We start from the raw sequence: 27,533 nt of genomic DNA, 5'->3' as shown, positions 1-27,533 counted from the left end.
TCCGTTTATTTATTAAGCTTTTAAAGGAACAGTGTTTATATATATATATATATATATATATATATATATATATATATATATGCATTTACGGAACTTAATCCACCACGCTGCTCCACTGTGGATATTATATTTTGTTACTATCAGGGCAAGGAAAGACATTTTTAAGCTAATTAATCTTATCACGAAATAGAAAATGGCTTTACAAAGTTTGCCATATTAATGAATTCGAAGAGATTGCGAATATAAATGAATACTACATTAATATAATCGAAATCAGTCACAAGTATACCCGCACAGCTCGATTGGTATTATTAATAAGGATCAGTAGAAACGATATTCTTATAAATATGTTAATAACGAGAAAGACTGTAAGGTACTGTTGACCGCGACCAAGGTTTTCGAGTTGGACCGGTGACATTCGAACGAAATCACACCGATACGGATGTAGCGTTAACCGATATTGTACTAAACTAGTTTTAAAACGCATAAAATATTGTAAACATCAAAAAATAGTATAAAAAACTGACAGCTATTTTTATCGTTGTGTCGTAGCCTACCGCACAAATGTGTTTTAAATTGAACGACTTTTTATAAATGACTCGAAGGTGTTGTGCTATTTGATTTAAATTTTTTAAATATATGGTTGGTTGGCATATAAATATAATTAACTACGTAGTAGTCGAGGAAACTTTTTTAAAAGTGTTCATTTATATACGTTACACAGAAATACATTAATACAGTTTGAGTTTTCAAAAATAAATAGGTGTAATTAGCCATAAGTACAGCCTTTGTACTAGACAATCTCTACCTGTTTTAGAAGTATGATAAGTAGATATAAATTATTTTATTTTATGTGTACAATTACCTAAGTATAAATAAAGTAATAAAAAAGAAATGTTTTTATTGTTACAGATTCATGAACACATGACGACAGACGAGCTCAGAAATGTCTTCCATGTGGACCACCACAGTCACGTCCCACAGTACCATTTAGTACACCTAACGCACCACCTTTCAAGGCGGAATATCCCAACTTCACACTCATCAAATTCCCACTCACCGAACACAGGCAAAGTGCCTCACGAGAAGATCTCAAAATCTACCAAATCTGATAATCCACCGTCTCTTCTTAATGACGAAATGTTCGTCAAAGCGAAGGAGTACATAAAAGACATTGATATAATTGGAGATTTGAATAAAACAGTGAGCGTGCAGTTCAATGTGTCGAATTCTAGTGAAGTTAATGATAGTGTTAGTGTTGGTGATACAGAACATCCCGTGGACGATCAGGGAGACGATGTGCATAAGATTGAGCTGGAGGCGTTTGGGAGACTTTTGAAGCTGGTGTTGAAGAAACAAGAAGGATTAGTGAAGAAGGATGGACTGAAGATGTGGCGAGTACTTACAAATGATTCGCAACCCCATGGAGTGGATTATGAGGAGATGAATGCGGTGAGTAACCAAAACAGCTCATATTTCTTGTAATTTTACCTAAGCTATTATTTTTGAATAGGTAGAATGGTGATTCATTTGAAAGCCAGATATTATAATCAGCCTGTTAAATTTATATTCCATTCTTGAAAATTCTTAAAATGACCATATTTTATGAGAATTAGTGAAGATAAATAACATATATTATTTGAACATATAAAATGAAAAACTCTCTTGAAAAGCTTTCTAACAATGAAAACACATGTCAGTAATAAAAAATCATTTTACTTTTAATTGCTTTGGAAACTTGCCTTTCCCTATGCTAATAATTCACCTATATTTTACATCAATAGAGAAAAGGGAAACCATGCATGAAAAACTAGAAACGACAACACTATTGAACATTATACAACTGATCCGGGAAAGATACAGAGAGCAAATCTTAGCAACTTACACGAACGAGTATTCAACTTTCTTGCTTAAATCTTGAGATATAAAAGTTAAATTCGCTTATATGTATTATGCTACGTTGCAATGTTCCTTTTGTTCTTGTGGAACGCAAAAAATATGTACTCATCTAACGTAAGGTGAAAGCATTTAAGCTTCCCACGAAGGCTTATCTAACGCAGTTAATGCAAAGTGATAACTTCGAGAAATTAAAACAAGTGCATTGTGTAACTACGGAGCAGTTATTACGTTCTTGATATAATAATAGATGATTTCTAGCTGACACGGTAAACGTTGTATCGCTATATGCACGGAGACACCATTATCCCATAGGTTTATATAAAATAGCCTACAACCATTCTTAAACTTATCAAATATACACACAAAAGTTCATAAAAATCGGTCAAGCCATTTCGGCGGCGTTCGGTAACAAACACTGTGGCACAAGATCTTTATATATTAGATTTATTTATGAGTTAATTTTTATTTAGTATTTAGTTTTTAATAATTATTGACACCGTGATTGCGATAGTTGATTAATCTGGAAAGATAAAGCAATAATATTTAATGGCAAAATGTAAACATGATTAGAATACACAATTTCAATACAGCAAGTACTTTAATGTTTTATTAATGAGAATTGAGATAAGAGATTACATAACGAATTTTGTGTATATCTATAGTACTTTATTATTTAAATAGGTCAGGTTTGAATGAATGTCACAGTAATTCTACGAGTTACTCCCTAAGTAGCAAATACTTCCAAAGGTTGTATTTATGATGTCTATTTCTTCACAATACATCACAACAATGCATATAATACAAACTATGTATATACATCAGTCAGTCAGTTCAGCCTATTGCAGTCCACAGCTGGACATAGGCCTCCCTAAGTTCGCGCCAGATATCTCGGTTTTCCGCCATCCTCATCCAGCCTACACCGCCAATCTTACGTAGATCGTCGGCCTCGGTCCAAAGGACCGTAGGACGTCCCACACTGCATTTGCTAAGACGCAGTCTCCACTCCAGGACACGTCTTCTCCAACGTACATTAGTATACTTACAAATACACACCGGTATTATTTGGGGGTACATAAATGAATATGTTGAAAGATTTTTATTATTATAGAAAACTAAAACTACTGAACAAAATTTGGTATATTTACGTTTGGTACTCGAAAGCTCTCATTTTGCAACCTCAATTTTATTATTATCATCATCATCATTTCAGCCTATTGCAGTCCACAGTGGATATAGGCCTCCACAAGTTCGCGCCTAAAAATGGCTTGAGCTCATGTGTGTTGCCCATAGTCACCACGCTGGGCAGGCGGGTTGGTGACCGCAGGGCTGGCTTTGTCGCACCTAAGACGTTGCTGCCCGTCTTCGGCCTGTGTATTTCAAAGCCAGCAGTTGGATGGTTATCCAAAAATCGGTCGGCTTTATAAGTTCCAAGGTGGTAGCGGAACTGTGTTATCCCTTAGTCGCCTCTTACGACACCCACGGGAAGAGATGGGGTGAATATATTATTTAATACCGTAGCCACACAGCACCTCAAATTTAAGATTTACCTAATTATTTTTTTTTTTTTTATACTTAAATTTAACTCTGTCGATTCAAAGTTTAATAAATCACAACTTGCCATTACTGCTTTCCATAGTGACTATATAAGAATATATGTATAGGTACAACAATCTCTGATGTCGTGACTTTGATACGAATATGTCATGATTATATTCGTCCAGAAACTTACTTAAAGACTGATGTGACTCTACCTAAAGGAGTTTATTTTATAGAAGTGTTTATAAAAGGCAAAACGTTTTAGAGTCTTCGAGTCGAGTCTTCCCATAGTTTTATGTGACTGACAAATACGGTAACACAACACGATGAAACACGTTACTAAAACCCTTCTTCTGAATGAAGTGTAGGCACCTAAAGTTCAAGTGTTTGTTTTAGTCCAGTTTCAGAAGTATAAGTCTCGCCATGTCGCATCTCAAACATCATCTTGGTTGTATGTGGGCTAAATAAAATCTGAGCGAAGTCAGTACATTATTAAATAAAAGTTTTAGTGTTACAGTTATCGGCAAGAGTATTGAGAACTGACCTTCAGCTTTATACTCAACTAGCTGTGTCCTACGGCTTCAGTCTCGTTAATTTGAAGGAAAAAATAGGCTATAGCCTTCTTCGGTAAATGGGCTACACAACACGAAAATAATTTTTCAATTCAAATCAGTAGTTTCTGAGATTAGCGCGCTTAAAGAAACAAACAAACTTTTATGTGTTATAATTAGTATAGATATCCACGCCTTCGTACCGATATCTGTAGAAACATAAACCTTTTAAAAGAAAATTTTATTTCTCGAAATTTAAGTTACTAAACAAATATATCCTGGGGGGATTGGGGATTGGGTCGGCAACGCGCTTGCGATGCTTCTGGTGTTGCAGGCGTCTATAAGCTACGGTAATCGCTTACCATCAGGTGAGCCGTACGCTTGTTTGCCGACCTAGTGGTGACATAAAAAAAAAATATATATATAGGACATTCGCGTACAATTTTGATTCAATGAAAAGATTCTAAGAACAACTTTAACTTATAGGTGAGTTTATAGACTATGTTTAAAACTCTCAGTTTTAATTAAAATAATTTAACGAGATACAACAATCGTAAAATTACTCTGCAATTCCTGTTGTGATTAAAACATTTTAATTATAAACATTTAATGGAATTACGACTAAAATGCCGCTTCAACACCCTTGTTGTCAATTATTGTGATGTCTATTGCTAAAATATTGACAGTTAAGCAATTACGCTTCGCTGTTTCGTTAGCTTTAAATTGCTTGTGTTGTCCTAAACGCCTGCTATTTCTACAGTCTTAAAAATTATATTAAGATTTTAATCTCGACCGTTCCAACAAACCTCCTTCGCGTATTCGCCATTCTACGTAACATTGGCGAAATCTGCAGTATTTTGTACAATTGAAAGCATTGAAACTAGTTAGATTTAAATTATTAATCAACTAATATATTTTTATGATATATGTTACATTTAATATAATTAATATTTTTGGGAGAGAGAGAGAAATTGAGTGAGTTTATTTAAATAAAGTTATCTCGGAACCTACAGATCCGACATTTGTTCTACAAGATAGACTTAGAAGAGAACTTGACATCTCCACAAGCACAAACGCTCAGACCACGGCAAATATTTGTTTGGCAAATACAAAATAAATGTACCTATGCTGTTTGCAGGGATCGATCACCAACCGCCTTATAACTTTAACAGTTGATAATTATATAAATACTTAGACACCGCAAACGTTGTTTTACCATATATGCTATAACCCCCTTAATCCCCCCCTATTACTTAGGAGTATGAAAAATAGATGTTGGCCGATTCTCAGACCTATATGCACACAAAATTTCATAAAAATCTGTCCACCCGTTTCGGAGGTGTATTTTTACTGACATTGTGACACGAGAATTTTATTATATAAATATGATTAGGACAGTGACTATTTACATCAACACAACGTACGTAAACTGTGGGTCATTTTGCTAGCTCTAAACGGCTTGTCATTTCGAATTCATCGTCTACTGACTGAATTATGTAATTTTATTTACATTGTAAATCTACGATTACTGTACGCAGATTAAAACACTGCTAGAATAGCCCATCTACAATTCTATATATATTTTTAACAGTCAATAATAGTACTTTAAAGTTAATAGTACATTTTAATGTTATAATTAACTTTTTTTAAGTAATTAGTATTTTAAAATGTGTAAGTTACCATAAATCTTAAAATCGAAGCTTGATATGGGTAAAACTGGGAGAGGTCGAAATGTATTCAAAATAAAAGATTCTACATATCTTTACAATCTTATAGTATAACCGCTTCAGAGTATGAATAAAACTATATTAAAAAAATTAGTTAATAGGTATAGATAGTCTAAAATATATATAAAAACTTGCGGCTAACAAAATCTCGTTTACTGACATTTATTTTTATTATAATGGTAAAATTTGGGTCTAAAGCTACGCGGAGCTATTGTTATAATCAATAATGTTTTAATGAAAGAGAATCACTAATGTGTACTGCTCCTTGGGTGTGAATTCGATTTTCGCCCCGGTTAATTGATAACCACTTAGCTTTTATTATTGAATCTTGATATTATGTAATTTTTTATAGGGCTTTGTAGGTTTAATTGAGGTAGGGCACAGCAGAATATATTTTTTGTGTCAGTAACGCACTTTAAATGTTCCTAGTCTTGCAGGCGTCCATAGGCTACGGTATACAGTTACCGTCAAGCGGATTTTACGCATTCTTGCCAACTTTACAGAATGAAAAATAATGTTGTGAAAAGTATTTAATTGTTATTCAAATATCGCCTTCGTTATTCGATCAGTTTGTGTCTTCATTTATTTCGCACATATTTACTGGCAACAGTTGCCTTTTACTTATCATCATATCTCCCACCTGCTTGTTTCTTGTCTATTAATAAAATCTCGTCAAACTTTTAGTGCATTGACCAGACTAGCCATTAAAAAAAAACTTCAGATTTGTGTTTCAGAATATTTATGTTCATCTGATTAATACGTCAATAAATTATAATTAACACGTTTTTGTCGATATCACGTGCTCTTTTATCGCTATTGACTTTTTTTATTATTTTTTATTTCATTAGATACATGTTCTATTAATTAACTTTATTGCGGAAAAGTTTCTATTTTATTGAAAACAAATTTTATTAATATAAATTAATATTGTTGTTTTATTATCTAGGATGTTTAATGATGATCTCTATTACCTAAATTCTTGGAAATGCCAAAGTTCTTAACCGCTTTGTTTTTGAAAGCTCATACTTGTAATTAATGTAGCATTTACGTCTATACTTTTCGAAATGTCAGGTTCTTATAGCTTTTTAATTCTACTAATGGCCGCCAAGTGGTCAAAATTCGACCATAATTAAAAGTTTGTACATTACTGAGGTTCTGTTGTCAAAGACTATCTAATACTATTAAACGAGCAATTCTTGTATATATATATATATAAACTGAATCTCGGAAACGGTTCCAATGATTTTCATGAAATTTAGTATGCAAGGGATTTCGGGGGCGATAAATCGATATAGCTAGGATTCATTTTTAGAAGATATCGTTTTATCTCTGGTTTTAGGCAATGAAAAAATGGTTGCAATATCGTCAGTAGAATACGAAGGTAAATTTCGCTAATGTCAATAGAATTAAAATAGCTCAGGTGAGAAATCGGCCGGTCGGGATCGATTGAGATTACCATAATTCAAATCCGCATGTCTTCAGATCGATTATTTTTTCCTTTTTTTTCTAATTGCACTCATGATTTTTTATTTAAATAACCAGTTCATATTTTTTATTATTCTGTCGGTAAAATCGAAAAATATTATTCATATTTTATCAATATGTAATTCGTATTTAAATATGATGTCCAAAAAACACGATTTACTAAAAAAAAAACCGAGCTAAGCTTGGTCACCCAGACTACTACTTCTATAATAATAAACAAAAGAGTATATATGCGTGTGTGTGTGTGCCAAATACATGGTAGTGTGTGTAATGTTTTTTTTTTATTGATTTAATGTATTTTTATGCATAATTGAAAAAAAATGCATTCTGCAATCCTTCTCTATATGGAGTATAAGTGTGCGAAATTTCATACTCCTCCGTCCGCGCAATTTCCGTAAAAAGGGGTGCAAAATTTTTGCTTCACCTATTAATTACAGATTATTGTGCGCTTAATTGGTAACTTATTATCAAAATAATTAATATATTTGTTAATTGTCTATTTTTATCAGTTTATTCATGTTTGGCTTGTTTTGATGCGAGTTCGTTAAACGTATTTATTTATTTATACTTCACAATGTTATACTTTCTACTTTTTTTTGTAATAAATAAAACCAATTATTACACCTAGTACGCTTTCTTTGCGTTCTGAATCAGTGTATGGTTTTTTTTACATTTAATTGGCATCCATTTGTGCATCCTCAGCTTCTCGTTATTATCTTTAGCTAAAAGGAAAAAATAAGTCTGTCGATTTGTAATATTGTGATTCTAGTTAGTGAACTAATTTGGTTGCTTAAAGACATTTGTTATTCGATTAAATAATGTTAATTTGCATTCTTGGTGACGAAATGCGTAGTTTGTCTTGCTATGCTCGGAATTATGACTCTGTTAAATATATATTTAAAGGACACTATGTTGTTATTTGGTTTACTCTTGTAACTATTTATATAATATTTATAGCAAGGTCGTTTGTAGCTAAGAATTCAATAACAAATATTAATATTAATAAAATACATACCTACAATATAACTTCTAATAACCACAATTATTTCCCTATGAATATATCAAACTGTCTGACGTAAATTATATCAGACTAGCGACCCGCTCCGGCTTCGCACGGGTAAAAATATAATTATAGCCTATGTCATTCACTGAAAAAATGATTAAAATCGATCCAGTAGTTTTGTTTTATTCATTACTGCCCGTGGCCCGTACGCGTTAACTTAGAGTAAAAGCCGGCCGGAACCGCCGCAAACGCTACGTACCGCGATTTTTAAATCTGTAATATCTTCGAAAATATTCATTTAAATAATATGCTGTAAAGGGCCATATAGATCTATATTAAATAAAAAATATATTTAATGTATTTAATTGGATAAGGATTAATGCTGTATTGGTTAAAATCGCTTCGAAAATTAGCCATTATTTGTCGTAAAAAGTAAATGACAAAAAAATGTTATTGTGGGATATCCATAAGAGATAGGTATATACCATCGCGGAGTTTTCTGTAGACCTTTTCAATGTGTACAATAATTAGTACATTATTTTGATAAATCTCGTAGGGTTCGGCCTGCGTTTGCAATTTAAGCGAAAAAAAAAAATAATTATTTACGACATAACATTAGAGAACTCAAAAATAACAGTATTTCTCCACTATTTAATGGATATTATTATACATATAAACCTTCCTCTTGAATCAATCTATCTATTAAAAAGAACCGTATCAAAATCCGTTGCGTAGTTTTAAAGATTTAAGCGTACATACATGTGCAGGGACAGAAAAAGCGACTTTGTTTTATACTATGTAGTGATAATAGATTATGGTGTATTTTTCTTTATCACGATCTAACTCTGCTTTATTTGGCAGACATTTCTATTTGCATTTGATAAGTTGTAATACTTTGTAATTATTGTAATTTATTTGTAAATTCGGCTGAACGGACTGTTTTTGCACACACGCATGCACGTACGCCCAGCATGCATGCACGCCCGCACGCACCCACACATTTATGCATACATATAAACGAACAACAAAATAAACACAATATATTGTATGTAGATATTGACACACATTTTAATATGTTCAAGTAAATACTCACAAGTAACACATATGCAACATTTCCGTGGGTCAATATGGGTTTACCTATACTTGACAATAATTAAGATTCAAAGATAAAATTAAATAATTATGCAATGACGATTTATTCTAAGTATGTTATAACACAAGGAAGTTATATTCATTTATCATTCGTTATCTAACAATACAAATGTTTAATTTTGTGGATGAATATTTTATTATCCTATTCAATTCTATAAATCTGGTTTTCTAATTACTTGACTAGATAAAAAAATGACTTTTCGGTCATGAATGATTATATATTAGGTGACACAACCTTGAACTCGTTGAATTAATAAAATATTTTTATATATATTTAAAATACATTATCAAAATATATCGTTTCCGAATCTATTTTTTTATAAAATACTAGCCTTTCCCGCGACTTCGTCTTCGTGGCATTAAAAAAATGATTGGTCAGTTCACAGAGTTACAAAATAAATAAATTTCTAAAATTAAAGTAGCCTAAGTTACTTCTTATTACATCAGCTATCTGCCAGTGAAAGTCCCGTCAAAATCGGTCTAGTCGTTTCAGAGATTTGCCTCAACAAGCAGACAGACAGACAGACAGATCTATATGCATTTAGTAAAAAGCTGTTATTTTAATATTACAAACAGACACTCCAATTTTATTTATTTGTATAGATGTAATATACGGTTGCATCGGTAACTAAAACTAAAAAATATCTTCTGTGCTTTAATATAAGTTGCTCAAAGCTTGTCACATTAGTTTAAAATTTAAATTACTCTATTTCTTTTAGATCTGTATAAAAATATATATAGAAAATAAAAATTACAGTTTTTCGGTAAGAAATATTCATATCTAGCAGAAAATAATATTTTAATCGATCCTAAAATTCGTTAAATTAATGCATTCAAACAAATTAATTACATAACTCTTTTGTCTTATTATGTTATGTTAGTGTATATTTTATAGTTACGCGAGATATAATGTCACTATCAGTTTTTTCATATTTTATTTTAAAACAAGTTATTTAAAACTTTAGGAACGCTTTGATGTCATGTTTATTTATGTAAAATAGCAACACTATTATTGTATATTTCTCTAAAGCTTAAACCGATGCCATTAATATTGTAATCACAGAGCTCCACCTCTGTAAGCGCTTAAGAAACACGTACTTTGGTTCTTCGCCTTAAGAAAGGCACAACAATACTAAGTTATTTAAAATTATTTATTGAAATGAAAATGGAACACATTTTTTGCTATCTGATGTTATAGTAACTGACTAATTGTCATCCCAACTCTACGGTATGAAACTCCTTCCTAGTATTATCCGCCATTCTATAGCTGGGATGCTAGACAGAAGAAGAATAACTGGAATATTTTAAGCAAGAATACGTCTACGTGTCTTTTACACTCTACTATCCTCAAACAACGTCCTCATTTCTGTAAAATATATCATCATGCTTTAAGTATTTGTGGCAAGGGAAAAAAACACTTTTTTGAACTATCTTGTAGCATAAAAGTGAATACATGTTTAAAATAATAATAAATGATTGCGTATTTAAGTACGTTTCATTCGTAATTTGATAGCCTCAACTTTTTAAGCGTGCAGATATTTTTACGCCATTGTAACCTTTACTATCAAGGTTATAAAAAGTTTTTTTCTTGTGAACATTTTATTGCGTACATTTTAAGTAATAGCTGAATTATATGCATAATATATATATATATATATATATATATATATATATATATATATATATATATATACGACTATACTGCATTTATTTTATTATTTAAACTCGTTTGACATAAAATAATTGTGTTTGCTCGCAAACGAAAAAAAACCGACTTCAGTTACATCGACGAGTAATAAAACGTAGATCGACGAAAAAATAGTCAAGTAACTACGCGTTATCAAAGATTACTTAAAAAGTGGTTATCAGATTTCAATAAAATTTATATGTGACCACATGACAAACATCAGCTTTCGATTAAATTAAAAATTATTAAAATCGGTACACCCAGTAAAAATTTATTGCAGATTTTCAAGAGTTTCCCTCGATTTCTCTGGGATCCCATCATCAGATCCTGGTTTCCTTATCATGTTACTAAACTAGGGATATCTTCTTTCCAACAAAAAAGAATTATCAAAATCGGTACACCCAGTAAAAAGTTATTGCGGATTTTCAAGAGTTTCCCTCGATTTCTCTGGGATCCCATCATCAGATCCTGGTTTCTTTATCATGGTACCAAACTAGGGATATCCCCTTTCCAACAAAAAAAAGAATTATCAAAGTCGGTACATCCAGTAGAAAGTTATGCGGTATAATACAACGTAGGTCGACGAAAAAAGCGGCAAGTAAAAACGCATTATTAGATATAACTCGAAAAGCAGTTGTTAGATCTCAAATAAATTTAAATGGGACCAATTGACACACACCACCTTTCGATTAAAAAAAAATGTCGAAATCGGTCCACACGGGCAAAAGTTCTGATGTAACACACATAAAAAAAAAATACAGTCGAATGGAGAACCTCCTCCTTTTTTGGAAGTCGGTTAAAAAATTACAGTAATACACCTCAAAAATCGCAGAGATTTCTCCGGAGTGTTAAGTTTGAATACAGTTCATTTAGGCAATCAAAACTAAGGTGGGTAGTTCTACAAACTAAAGTAGGTATCTTTTAATTCGGTGTAAATGCGTACGCAGGGAAGGCGATCGAGACGCAAAACCGGTTTGTTAGAAACAGTTACAGGTGTTCAGATAATACGACTTAAATTCATTTCTCATACTTATATATGTTACCGGCCAAACCCGATTTCAGGACAAACTAGTTTTGCCTAGGCTAAACTAGTTCTTCCTATACGTGTTAGGATTAACTAGTATAGCCTAGGCAAAACTAGTTTGTCCTTAACCCGATAGGATAAACCAGTATAGGCTAGTCCAAACTAATTTGTCCTAAGCCCAATAGGATAGACCAGTTTAGGCCAGGCCAAACTAGTTGATCCTGATATAAATACGCACACCTTAGGATAAACTGGTATGGCCTAGTCTAAACATTATAGTATATCAAGAAAGTCAAAATAAATGGATAAAGTGAATAAAATACTCTGTAATTGAAAAAAAATCATTTTTATTAAAACCATAATGATTCGTCGTTAAAAATTATGGATAATTGGTAATACAAACAATCATACTTTAACAAATAATAAGTGTTTTTTAATAGAAGCAATAATCATATCTCAATTATTAAAATTGTTATTTATTTTTACATGGTTTACTTTGGTGGCACTTAGAATTGCAGAGTATGAGTGCCTTCTTGCACTGGCATCTGTTTGTGGAACAGTTTTTGTAGCAGCTGCATCTCACAAAACCTTGGCCTGATCCAACTGAATGTTTCGTAGCTGCAGTCCTTAACGATATTTCAGAGCCTTGGTTTACATCTGCTACCTCTAAAAAAGTTTGATTGCAAATGCCGAATTCTGATCTGAAAAAATAAAGTAAAAACATATTAGGTACTTTAAAATATCATCAATGCTTCAGAAAGATAGATGAGTAATTAAGTAACAAAAAAATAAAACCTGCAATATTGATTCGTCATTTTTCTGAAGAATAACTCCAATAATGTTTCTGAGATCACCTTTGCCTTTGTCAACATCTGGAATCGGTATAGTTACATTATCTCCAATGTTGGCAGGTGGATGAGACTTGTCAGAAGTAGTTTTCATTTTCTTAGTGTGTTTCACAAGATTTTCTGCTGCAGTTGTTCTAGCTTTATGAATGCCATTTTCAGATGAAGAAACTTTTTCTCGATTACTAACTTCGACAACGTTACCATTTCTATCTTCTGTTAGGTTAACATTACGATCATCTTTTATTACCTTCTTTAAATCATCTTCATTCTGAATATCATTTATGATTTCTTGCGGCAAAGAGGAAGTCGAAAGTCCTACTCTGGGTTCTATTCCAAATAATGCCTTGTATGGTGATTATTTTATTCCTGAATGGTAGGCGCGGTTTTTCATGAATTGAACGTATCTCAAACCTTCTGACCATTTCGTTGAAACGTTGTCATTCATCCAAGACCCTATCATATTCTCAATATCTTGATTGGCACGTTCAACTGAGCCCTGGCTTTGACTGTGTCTGGCAAGCTCACTTATAACATTATTTACAAATTCCCTACCGTTATCAGATTGAAGAATGCACGGCGCTCCTATAGTTAGAAATATATCATTCAAATAGTAAGCCACCTCTACCGCCCTCTTACATTGTAGAGCGCGAAGCAGAACAAATTTTGTTAGATGGTCTTGATAAACCATAATAAATTTAAAATTTCCATCTGGTTGTGTCTGAAAATCGATCAGATCTACCTGGCACCTACTATTCATTTCCGAATGAAGAATGGGCTTAGAGACTAATCCTCTTTTCTTCTTTGTTTTATTTTGATGACAGACACTACACATAGATAAATACAAGCTTATCATTTCTTTTGTGATATTGGCATATTTTTTTGATGTTTCGGCTAACATCCTGTCCCGAATTTTTTTTTTAAACTGTTTAGACTAGGCCATACCAGTTTATCCTAAAGTGTGCCTATTTATATCAGGGTCAACTAGTTTGGCCTGGCCTAAACTGGTCTATCCTATCGGGCTTAGGACAAATTAGTTTGGACTAGCCTATACTGGTTTATCCTATCGGGTTAAGGACAAACTAGTTTTGCCTAGGCTATACTAGTTAATCCTAACACGTATAGGAAGAACTAGTTTAGCCTAGGCAAAACTAGTTTGTCCTGAAATCGGGTTTGGCCGGTAACATATATAAATATGTATATACATACCTATACTATTCTTATGATTTTGGTTAATGACTGTTCATTTTGGGGAAATGTGAAATCTACCGTAACATCACGCTTTGCTTCAGTCTGTAATTTTCACCCACTGGGCATAGGCCTCTTTCCCCATGTAGGAGAAGGATCAGAGCTTAATCCACTACGCTGCTCCAATTCGGGTTGAGGATGTATTCCCTAATATGAGTAACGATCGCTATCAAGTGTACATGATAAAAACCGGGACCGACAGCTTAGCGTGCTCTCCGAGGCACGGTTGAGAGCCCCACAAAGACCCACACCGGAAATAACGCACACGCATCCACGCTGTCGTACCGTAACATTTCTAGTCTGAAATATCCATAAAGACCCAATCGTAAATCACTCAGGGTGTCTTTATGAATACTTACTGGTCTTTACTCATTAATTTTAATTATTTTTCTTTTTTAACTAATTTAAAAAAAGGAGGGGATCCTCAATTCGAATGTATTTTAAGTATGTTTTCTTTTATAATACGAATTTACTTGACTATGTTTTCGTTTACCAACGTTGTATTACCAGTCGAAGTAATCTTCGCTTGCAAATACACACAATATTTTAACAATACAATTATTTCGTTTTTTGAAATTATTCCGGTTATTTAAAAATTATAACATTAAATGAAAATTATACTTTTAATTTTTGATTAAGATTGAAAGTTTTATCATCTTTAGATGTTGATTGATTGGCTTTCAGTTGTGCCAGCTGAGCACCTTAGATATTATGTCACGAAGTTATAATTGATTCATTGATAGGTTTAATGCGCCCTCAGCCATGTTAATGACACTTTAGTGACATGCACATTTGATGACATAAAACAAATGCAAATAAATTGTTGTTATATTAGTTATCATGGTAACACACATTATCGTTTTCCTGTACACGTGGATATTTAATAATATTTCTATAATATTAACATTTTATATTGCAACGTGACTCTAACTGGTTGATTTCTTTATGAATGACGGAATATACAAAACCGCAAATGATTGAATCTTATTAATTTATGCAAAATTATTGCGTTCTAACATAGAGAATACGAATTATGTTTTACAATAGCTATATTTTACCTTTTTTTCTATAAATAAGCGTGATCTTTGTTTTTTTTTTATTATAAGCGAATATTAAGAAATTAATTGAAACAATTTTAATTTTCTAAATCACACGCTATTTAAATATTTATAATTTGTAGTCATCTTGAATTAGTTATCTTAATACGTAGTCGTTTCGCGTTTTCCTCCAGGTAACATTACGCTTCACCCTATAATACCCCACAGCTGGGCGTAGGTCTCTTTCCCCATGTAGAAGAAGGATCAGAGCTTAATCCACCATGCTGCTCTAATGCGAATTGGCGGAATATTCCTTAGAATATTAGAAACTAGAAATTTAATTTTTTTTTAACTAAGTTTTAAACAAATTTTTGTAATAAAATTAAATTTTATGTCAAAATCAATGGATATGTACGTTAAGCGCAAATTATTTATTAGAGGAACCTGAAGCTGCGTACAGAATTCAAATTGTGGGTATTACAATGGTTCTTCGAAATCAATAATATTATAATAGAATTAATAACATTCAATACAGCAATAAAATATCGTGTAGACTTTGGACCTTTTGGACGTTTAGACCTTGTGAAAACTGATTTTCAACCACAGTACAATATAAATATGTATACAGTATTTTTAAATGAAAAGAAAACATCTTATATATAAAATTCTCGTGTCACAATGTTAGTTACAATACCTACTCCTCCGAAACGGCTGGACCGATTTTTATAAACTTTTGTGTGCATATCGGGTAGGTCTGATAATCGGCCAACATTTATTTTTCATACATCAAGTTATAGGGGAGAGGGATGAAGGGGGTTAATAACATATATGGCAAAACTAGAAAAACGTTTGCGGGGTCAGCTAGTTTTATATAGAAATAAAATATATATAAGTATAAAATATATGTCTCATCGTTTAAAGAGCGATTTTTTTGAGAAAGCCTTTAGAAAATGACATTACAGAGAATAAAGCTGCACAGAACAGAAAATCATTTATAGTTCGATCGAAATTCAAAAATGCTTTGCATCAATCAAATTTTTTTATTAATCTTATCGCATGCAATCGCTTCCTGTTTCAATAAGTAAGTCAAAACCACTCCATCGAGCTCATTAGTAGAACATTTGCAAAATACCACTCACTTTGTAGTATACTCTATACTTTCGTACAGTAGCAAGTTGTTACTTAACTAAATTACTAGCCTTTTGAGCATAAATATTAACAATTTAATAATACCAAGAGGTGATGAGTTTTATCTTTTTTAATATTTACGACTGTAAAAAATCTTTTTATATACACAGTCATAAATGAAACAAATCATAAATAAATAAACGCCTTACACTTAACGGCTCCCAGTAGGCTTTTTTGCTATTTCAGGACTCCGGGCACACAACACACAAGCACAAACGTACAAACTACGACAAACATCTATATGGCCGATACAAATGTTTGTCATGAGCGGGGATCAAACCCACTACAGACACGACTAGCGTAACAGCCAGAACTGTGACCGCTGCGACAACATGTCGTCAACATACAAATAATAATTGTAGAAATTTGATGATGGATGAATGTTTGTCACAGTTTCATACTACTGAACTGATGTATTAACAAATGTTAGTAGTATGTAGTCGATAAAAAGATAGCCGGAAATCCAATTAAAAATACATAGGCTATATTTTATACCAACATTCCCACGGGATCGGAACGTACGCTGGCGAAATCGCAAGACGTACACGGTACTTAAAAATCTCTAAAATAAAGTGACAACAAACATCATTATTACTTATCAAAGTAGTCGAATAGCTATTATGAAACGTTACAAGTTCCCACGACATGATTCATACCGCGACTGCGCTCGATTTCGGGAAAGGTGTCGACAGCCTTCGGAAACCGGTGTTGCAATCCTTATTTCCGTGAACGAAATAACTTTTAATTATTTTTAATTTAACTCATTGAATTATATGAGATCTTGATTTTATCTGTGTCTTATTGACGTTTTCTTTTATCATTAAAAATGAATGAATCTGTTCAGTTCCGGATTGTTTGTTAAATGAAATTATGATTGACGTTAATATGGTTGCATATTATTTATTATTGTAATACTACCTAACACTGATCCTAATAACAATTTAGTCGATTTTATAAAACTAGAAAAAGCTAGGAATTATGTATTATTTTTCTTTTAATATAAAGGCGCGAATTTTTGCAACATTGCTTAATCCGTTTTTTATTAACTAATAAGGCAACAGATAAAAGTTAGGAATGCGGCTAACGGTCAACCAAAATTCGCATATTTTAATAATAATATCTACCTCAACAAGAATAAAATTATAATAAAAAATATTTACTTTTTTCGTATAATTTTATAATGACCAGTTGCAACAGATAATGAAACATGATAATTATACCTTTAACAACATAGAGTAAAAAATCAGCAACGAATTTCTTTAAGGACATTTTGGACGACCTTTTAAAATAAAATGATTCATTGATGGATACAACGAATTTTTATAAGGTTATTTTCTTTCAATGTTAATAATATGAGAGAGGCACTTGACTTGTGAGTTAGTGCATAGATGGTTAGGTCAGTATTTATTTATTATTTTTATCTTTTGAAAAGCTATATATATCACGTGGAGTTTTGTATATTTGTAAAAGTTAGATGATAATTGTACCTTAGTCAAGTCGGACGCTAATCTAGTCTGGAGTAAAGTTATGAAATCATTAAAATATTTATTATTACGTAATTGATAGCAGCCAGACGAATAATAAGTTTATACAAAAATAAAAAAGACTAACCAAATCACATATTCACTAAAATTTATTTCGTCTTTTTATAAACATGGGTCAAACTCAACTCAGTGATGTTTTGTGAATACCAAATACGATCATTAAATGTGTATTGTCGAATAAATGTTTATTGCAATTAATTGCAACTTCACGACATGAATACTAAGCAGATATTTCACAAAAGGTGACGAAGTAACATGACAGAAGTGACCATAATAACCTTATGGAGTTTTCGCTTTTATTAGGACAATAATTAGTTGGTTACTGCTCTATAAATTTAGTCTTGGCAAACGCAGTGTGGGACGTCCTCCGACCTGCTGGAACGACGATCTACGTAAGATTGCCGGTGTAGGCTAGATGAAAATTGCGGAAAACCGGGATGTCTGAGTCTGGCGCGAACTTGGGGAGTCCTATGTCCAGCAGTGACTATATGTTGTTGTCTATATTTGTCTTCATTTAGATTTATTTTCCTAAGTTTTATATCCACTCTTGAAGTTATTATGGATAAGTGTCTGAAGCACAGCGCCCTCTACGTTTTTTGCGTAATTGTAAAACACTTATCGTATCGTTAAAACGATAAATGTTCAATTAAATATACTTGAAAAAACCTCACAGCATCAGTCCAGTCTCAACTTTTGTATAGCGACATTCCTGACTCAAGATTGGGTGACCTTCTCACAATTAATTAATCATCAGTCGTCAAGCCAATGACAAGTTGTTGACAATTGTCTTCTTGACGCGAATGGGACCTTTAATACTAAAAAAGATGCATTTTCAATCATTCAAAAACTTTTCCTCAATAATCCATGTAAGGTCTGGTGCATCGCATCGCATACAATCAAATTTAATTGCATTTCTTCATTGAAACAATGCAGCCTTCGTATGTCGCTTCCGTTCATTGTGAGTGCTGAGGTATGCGCGTATATCGTTGACCTCGCGTTCCTTTATTCAGTTCATAGGTTAAGTATGACCCGGAGTAGTAATTTCGCTCTAAATACTTACCGGACTTAATTACTGTTAAAAGAAAAGACACATCGAGGGTACATACTCAACAATAAGTTCCTTAATTCATTATGCTTAATGGCTTTCACTAGTTTCTAAATGACACTGATGTATAACACAAAATGTGATATTATTAATAAATAATTTAAATTTGGAATTGCTACTTTTTACACTACATGGCAACAAGAGGACGAGCCGCCTGATGGTAAGCGTACTACCGTGCACGCGTATACCGTAGTCTGGACGCAGCAACAACAGGAGCATTTGAATGCGCATTATTGACACTAGCCCCGACTCATTGGAGGTGTTCTGACTTCTTTACTCACACAGTATCACAGCACTAATTTAGATAAGTATTATTAAGCTGTAATTTTCTTTAAGGTTGAGGTACTAATGTGTAAGTACTGTTGTGTTCCTGTTGTGAGTAAAGGAGCCCAAACTTCTGGGGATAGGAATAGCAATGTGCTTCTAATTTATCTGCTATTCAAAAGTTTAATAGCAGGTAACTGTAACCTCTAACCGTCGGGTGGACCGTAAGTTGGTTAGCGGTCCTAATTGTGTAAAAAAGTATTTAATATTTAGTAACTTTTACACACGAACAATCGTCTGGTCAATCGAGATTCACGTCACACCCTCCTTGCGGTACAATTAGCGATGTAAGTGGAGCAAAATAACAATGGATACCCGCGAGACTTTATTACTGTAGGTTTCTCAGCCTTGACCAGGTGTTCGGTTTTATTGAGTACGGTTTTAAGTAACGGTTAAATTTAAATATTTTTAAAATTGGACTTTGTAATTCCTTAGACGTTCCATGAGGTTTTACATTCAATTGATGATATGACTATTGTTTCTCTACAATGGGTCGTAACGTGGTGTTTAATAGTATATATTTCTTTTGAATAACGTATCTGATGGTAATTGAAATGTGACGAAATAAATGTTAAAACAAACTTATAAATCTTTCCTTTTAATAATATTCGTAGTGTCTTGAGTTATTGATATACAAAAATAGCGTAACCATCGAGTCAATCCATTCTATTCCTGTAACTGAAGCTAATAAATGAATTTATTATTAAAACGAAATCAGTTTAAAATCAAATAAGTTTTGTACATCATAGCATTTAAATGGATTTTTTCTTGTAATGTAAGAGAGGTAAAAATTATAAAAAAATTATTTTACTTTTTCTGTGATTTTTTACAAAACACGTAGTTTGTTTCTGTTTACTTAATGTTAATATTTCTGTTAATTAATTCACTTCTCAGTAGAAGTAACATTCTGTAATGGAACACAATAAGATGACTGTTAATTACAGCACACCTGATACTCTTGCCAGACTACAATGCTCCATATACCGAAGGTCACTTTTCGAAGTTTTGGAACGTTATGATTTCATTATTACACACAAGTAGATGAGCAAAAGGAACACATAATCGCTGATAACACATATGCAATTTATTTATTTTATTTATTTATTTATTTACACTTTATTGTACACCAAACAAATAAAATAAACAAGCAACATTAGCAATAATTTGTTGAAAAAAAAAATGTACAAAAGGCGGCCTTATTGCTTAAGGAGATGATATATTGACGGTGTAGGTGTACAGTTTAATTTTATAAAAAATAATAGGAAACAACTCAATAAATAGACAATTGCATTATTTATTTCATGATATAAATTTAATACATAATCATTTGTGCTGAATCCCTCTCACGACAAATATTTGTATTGGCTATACAGATGTTTGGCGTGGTCTGGGCGTTTGTGATTATGAGATGTGTATGTTTCCGAACCCCGACAAAGTATTCAAATCCTGTTTGGTACTTTGAGCGTAATGCATTTACTGATTATATATTTATTTAACATTCTATTGCACATTTGAAATTAGATAAAGAAAGTAACAATTTAACTAATAGTGGTGGGACCACAGACAAACTACAAAAATTATTAAAATTATTATTTATTATTTTCTTTTATTCAACATATTTCCTTATGATTACATTTTTTAAATATGTTTATAAAAAAAGACAAATAAAAATATTTAAAAATAGTAGTCCTCCCGTGGCAGGTTGAGGCCCGGGCCGCCGGTAGTTAAGGTTCCAGGCTGAGGAACCTCCGTAATTATTATATTATCATTATTTTATTTATGATTTTATTTAATAAGTTATTTATTTATTTGAAGTATAATTTTTGTACCTGGGATCATTCTATGTGAATTTCAAGCATGACAGTAAAATATATACCTAGACACTTTTTCACTTGATTTTATTATTACAGGAAGGTGAAGAAGATATCGGAGATCTCTACCAAGACGACGAAAATGGCGCTGCTCTTTTGATCAGAAGGCATCCGAATCATGGAAAACTTGTTGTGGTGAGTAATATGAATATTTCTAATTTAAATAAGTGCATATAATTAATTACTATACAAACCAATTAATTACATATATTTACTGGTAAGCTTTATTTTAAATTATAATAGCTAAAACAAGAACAGTCAAATTGAGCTATTTTACAACTGTTAATTTGTTGTATTTAAAAAAGTATTTCAAAATTTCAGCTTTAATTATTCTATTTCGAATGTTTACAGTAAGAATTGCCATTACAAGTAATAGCGTTATTGTCAATTACGCTTATTTTTAACAATATTCAAATGACAATAAGATAAATTTTCTTGATTATTTTCTATTTAACCACCTCATATTTAGTATTCATATTACAATGTTGTACAATCTCATGTTGTATTAAAATGTTATGTAAACAAGATGTTATGTACATATATACGTATTCTTACTAAATAGTGGCAATATGTAATTAATCATAAACATAATTTGCAAGTGTTTCTTACTTCTACAGCTATAAATTATATTATTCTGACATATTAAGGGCTCGTACAGCTGAACGGTACTTTTCTTGCGACCAAATTGTCGTTAACGTGTTGACATTCAGCAAAGCTCTCATGTCACGTGCGTAATTTTTGTCCATGTTTGTTTTGTTTCATTTGTCACGATTTTTTCACAGTTAAACAGATTGTGTAAAACGGGCAATGTTTCATTACACTATTATATTTTTTATTTATACATGAAAATGTTTTTTATGTCACCATAACAAATAAGGTATCAAAAAAGTTAAAGATATTTAATAAGACACTGTATGACATATAGTAGATATGTATAAGGACTGCTTGATATTTTAGCCTATCGAAGTCTATTGCTGGACATAGGCCTCCCCAAGATTTCGCCAAACATCATAGCGCAAATTCATTTGTTTTGCTCATTGTCACCACGCTGGGCAAGCAGGTTTGTGACCGCAGGGCTGGCTTTGTCGCACTGAATTAGCTGCTGCCAGCCTTTGGTCTGTATTTGGAAACCAACAGTTGAATGTTTATCCCGCCATCGATCGGCTTTCTAAGTTCCAAGGTGGTAGTGAAACTATGTTATCCCTTAGTCGCCTCTTACGACACCCACGGGAAGAGAGGGTGAAGGCTGTATTCTTTACTATCATAACCACACAGCATTGATGTGTTAGTCGCTAGAAAAACTTGTCATATGTATGTATGTAGGAGCCCCAACTTCACAACAAAACAATTGCGACCGTAGTCTAACTAACACAAGTAACATCACGTAATATAATATTAGGTATGAGCGATATGTGTGAAATCTTACCATGACGATCATTTTTACGATACGATACGACGTTGTGAATAGATTTGTATACGATAACCTGAACTAAACCACTACAAGTGATTGACTTTATAACTGGACGTTTAAAAATAATTGAACATATGATGAAATAAAATATTGTTTTCTAAGGTTTACGCGACTTTCATTCATTATAATGAAACAACTATTTGGGATTTTATCGCGGTCAGGTTTGTAAAAAATTTAATAAATTACGATAATTATCCGAAAAAGTTGCCTCATTACAAATAAAATATTGTAAGAAATCCAGTACCTTTGTCCCGGGAGAAAATCTGAGACTCTTATATGTATAAATCTTAGTATCGTGGTGGATTCCGTTTTCATTTCTTAGTAAAATAGAAAATAATCTTTTTTTAGCAATTAGATATGTAAAAACTATTACAAATCTGTAAAGTTACAAATTAGTTTCGTACATAGCACAGGTTATTTTGCAAGACAACTAAGTTAATTAAAGCATTAAGGATTAATATGTTATTTATTGTGTATGTACACAGAGGTACTTCCTCTATACCAATACAAATGAAACTGATTAAAATTTGAAATATTATTAGTTAATAGTACATTAATTTAAGCGGGAGTTACCAGGATTATTATTATCAAATTCCCGATACTTCGGCAACGTTACAGACACCATAGCTAAAATACGATTTCGTCCCTCAAAAATCGGGGGAAGCCCCTCTAAGTAAATTTAAATAAAAGTTTATTATGACCGTGAAGGTTTAAAACTTATATTAAATATACATAAGTATAAAGTAAAAAATACATATCGTATCGAACCATATGAAGTCATTGAAAATTCACATGGATGCGCGATTTAATTGGAAATGTTCTAACGTAACTGCACGTACCTACGTAACTATTCGAAGGGAAATACCCATTTTAATGACATCTGGCCACAATTGATATTTACTTATTATTTATTTGTTTTTTTTTTTGAATTTTTTTATCAGATATGTAGTCCAGTTTGTTTGCAATTTTTTTCTAAAAACCTTAAATTGAATTTTGTTATATGTATATTAATAACTGAGGTAGGGCAAAATATGGAGCAACCCGACTGGGGTAGTACTTCAACCTAACAGAAGACCAAGCAGTATTGTGTTCCTGTTGGTGAGTGAGGTGACCAGAGCTCCTGGGGGGGGGGGGGGGGGATTGGGGGTAGGGTCGGCAACACACTTACGATGTTTCTTCTGTTGCAGGCGTCTATAAGCTTCGCTACGCTGTACGCTTGTTTGCTTATCCAGTTATATATATATATAACCTAATTGCTTTAGACTTAATTCTATAGATCATTTCGCTACGATGCATTCAAATAAACCCATCAAACTCATATAACATTACTACTACTTTAAAAAATGTATACATGTTATATATAGTATGTCTTTATATCTTTAGGGCCGAACTTTTGACGAATGACGGTCTCCAACAGATAAAGATTTTTAATGTATCATTATTTTTCACTATCGAATTCCACTGTATTTATGAGATATTTTAATTCACAAATATGAATCTAAAACTTGAAGTTCATTAATTAATGCAAAACAGGTACTATTGGCCTATTCTACCTCCTGCTGTTAAAATTTAATTGTAACTTATTTGCAGGATAAACTTTATCCACTATTGGTGAAACCGGCCCTTTTTGTTTTAAAAAGATTTGGAAGAGATTTAGGTAAAATAACCTTGGAACTTAAGAAGCCGACCGATGGCGGGATAACCATCCAACTGCTGGCTTTGAAATACACAGGCCGAAGACGGGCAGCAGCGTCTTCGGTGCGACAAAGCCAGTACTGCGGTCACCAACCCGCCTGCCCAGCGTGGTGACTATGGCAAAACACATAAGTTCACGTTATTTTTGGCGTAAACTTGTGGAGGCCTATGTCCAGCAGTGGACTGTATAGGCTGTAATGTATGTGTGTGTTAGGTAAAATACACTATTAATGTTATACTATAAAATATAATATAAAATAAATAAAGTATAAAAATCCATTTAAATAATAAATAATAAAAAGGTGAAACAGTCGGAATAACATGGACATGAAAAAGTTTGGTTTTCGAAATCAGTTTTAAAAAGGTCTATATTTATTTGTGTAACGAAAAACAAATTAAATTTACGCAAACAGCTCAACAGTTTGTCAACACGTCGTTTGGACAGGACGCTCTAATATTTATTGCTGTCATAAAGTTAACGGTTAATTTAAAGACAATTTACGATAATTCGATTTGAGACAGTTCTGTTAGTTTATTATTTTAAATAAGAAATAAACAAAAAGGGTTTTATATTTTAAAAAGAGAGAGGTTTTTCTATTTTGTGTTTTATTTTGTACATATTAAATAGATAAATATAAATCACAAAATTTCAAATATACTATAAACATTGGTAACCTCTTTTTTGCACTATAATTTTAAGAATGTACCTTTATGATTAGATTAATCATTACTAACTGAAATAGTCAGCTTATGGGTGAATTGTAACTATACAAAAATCGCCAGTTGTTATCGAAGTAGCTCTATGACTTAAATGTTTACCTATAATAAATTCAATTTATCGACACTATCGGACCCTTATTGCTTCACATACAAAACTCAAACACTAACATCTAGCTCAAAATCTTAGGCAAACCGTAATGGGGAAAGTACCCCCGGTCTTAAAGAAGATCATTGCCACATAGTTCTGTTCTTAATTAGTGTTGTGTCCCTGTTCTTAATGAGTTAGCTACAGTTCATTAGCATGCGTTTTATTGACAACGGGCGTAGGGTCGACAGCGCGTTTTGACGCTACTGGTGTTGTTGGCTACGGCAATCGCTTTCCATCAGGCAAACTGTACTTTTATTCGCCACGGTAATTGTAAAAAAAATATTGAAATAAATAAATACTGTATGATATAATACTATCTAGAATATTTGGCTCGTAGTATCATGATTAATATTTAAACAGGATAAGCTTAGTCGACATTTTGAACACGTACCAATGTCATTATCACGAACATGTTAGATTATTCGAGTCATACATTTACATACACATGTGCGGGTTATCCCTATATATCTGGACGATAATTCGTTTTTTGTATGACTTAAAATAACTAAGTCATGACGGGATTATATTAACTAATCCTGGTAGCGGATGCGTAGGGACTGAAGTTGTTATGTCACGTATGGATTTACATAATCATTTTGTCTTCTATTTTTAATTCGATATGAATAATTGTAACGAGAATAATCGCTGACGAAATATTTTATATATTTATTTATACATTTTTCTTTTGCATTCTCTGCCTACACCACAAAAATATTATGAAATAAGTTTAAAGTTGTAATTCATTTAAACAACCCGATCGGAAAAGGAAAAATTTAATATGGCGACCAGTTTTTGTTATAGTCATATGATATACTTACAAACAAATGTCTTTATTCTAATACTCACACAGAATAGGTACAGATAGAAATGAAAAGTGATTTTATTTCTACTAAACATAATTTTTTTATAAAATAAAACAATTGGAATAAAAGAGAAAATAAAATGCCCCATTGTCGATGTGTTATTTACACACAATAATAAGTTACTGATATGGTACTTTATCAGAAGGTTACACATGACACACACTTACAAACTCTACACACTCTTACACATTTACACACACTTACGATCTGTTCTATCTTAATTATAATAAAACACAAAAATATACTGATTAAAATAAGAACAACTCTTTTTTCAGTTAATAATAATAATTAATATTTATTTCGGGAGTTATCGGGACAAGCCCAGCTAAAAATATATGTTCACAATATATTATTTTGACTTACAACGTACAACAATTTTTTATTATAATATTGTTGGTCATCATAATTATATGAAGGAGATTTTTTTGAAAAGTCTTTATAATATAACTACAGTTTGTTCCCAGTAATTGATATAAATTTCATAAACATTCATCTATTTTGTCAGTAAAAGAGTTTCGAATTTTCGATAAATAAATTATTTAGATTTTTCTCTTTAAAAATAAATAAAAAATAAAATGATAAAATAAAATGTTGCAAAAAGGGGGCTTTTTCGTTGATATTTTTCGTATATATTAATTAATTGCAATTGTTTAGCGTCACTTACAGAAAACACTTATTGTTATTACGACTTCAAAGTAATAGTATTATTTCAGATAAAGATCGTTAATATAACATATTTTCAATAACTTGTTCGTCAAAACAAAAACCCCACAAATCATATTTCGAGGTTACAGAATCTTAAACAGTGTTTATTTGAAAACATCAAACCAAGAAGACAATAGAAAAGCAAGTAGTCTAAGGCCGATTGCGGCAACCGCTAACAATTGACGGGAAAATGTTACAAGCATGTTATACCTGTACTGTGTACTTGTTATAGGCGAACGTACTTTGTTTGTATGCATACAGTCGTTACTAAGCGGTTTATAGACATTTTTAAAATGATTTTAAAGAACGAGGGATTCTATTTTCCACAACTTACTGTTTTTTATTTGTTCAAAAATTCAAAAACACATAATTAACGCTTATTCATAAGTTGCCGCGAAAACTCACAAGAGTTTATCTGGACAAGCTGCCGCGTCCCATACCCCTCTAATACTGATTAGTAAATACATATAAGTTTTCTTAAAAAATATAAGTTTTCTATTGTTTAGGTTCTATGTCGTGTTTGATTTGTATTAACGAGACTGGGTTTCCACAGTGGAAGGTATATTCTAATAAATTTAAAAATATGGAGGTGCTTTTACCTTTCCATTGTAGCGTTAATAACTCGTTTATCTTTTTTTTGCCTATGAAAGAGATTTTTACCACTTATGCGAACATACACATAAAAAGAAATATACTAGAAGTGTC

General features: G+C 32.1%; 2 protein-coding genes across 2 annotated transcripts in view; one reads left to right on the top strand and one right to left on the bottom strand.

The window, feature by feature from the left end:
- The window catches only part of LOC123665557, a 170,266-nt gene that overhangs the window by 102,980 nt on the left and 39,753 nt on the right, over positions 1–27,533 (top strand). Inside the window, exons 3-4 of the mRNA XM_045599845.1 lie at positions 913–1,452; positions 21,266–21,361. Coding sequence (XP_045455801.1) covers positions 913–1,452; positions 21,266–21,361 — 636 coding nt within the window. The remainder of the gene's footprint in view (positions 1–912; positions 1,453–21,265; positions 21,362–27,533) is intronic.
- On the bottom strand, positions 12,392–12,938 carry LOC123665556. Its single transcript, XM_045599844.1, has 2 exons — positions 12,860–12,938; positions 12,392–12,765 (listed from the first exon to the last, which is right to left on the bottom strand). Exons 1-2 carry the CDS (start codon positions 12,934–12,936, stop codon positions 12,537–12,539), a joined length of 306 nt encoding a protein of 101 aa, XP_045455800.1. The 5' UTR covers positions 12,937–12,938; the 3' UTR covers positions 12,392–12,536.

This window comes from Melitaea cinxia, chromosome 24, assembly GCF_905220565.1.
Source record: "Melitaea cinxia chromosome 24, ilMelCinx1.1, whole genome shotgun sequence".
NCBI classification, from domain to species: Eukaryota; Metazoa; Arthropoda; class Insecta; order Lepidoptera; family Nymphalidae; genus Melitaea; species Melitaea cinxia.
The sequence above is the reverse complement of the archived record's forward strand: the minus strand, read 5'-3'. Positions and strand labels throughout refer to the sequence as shown.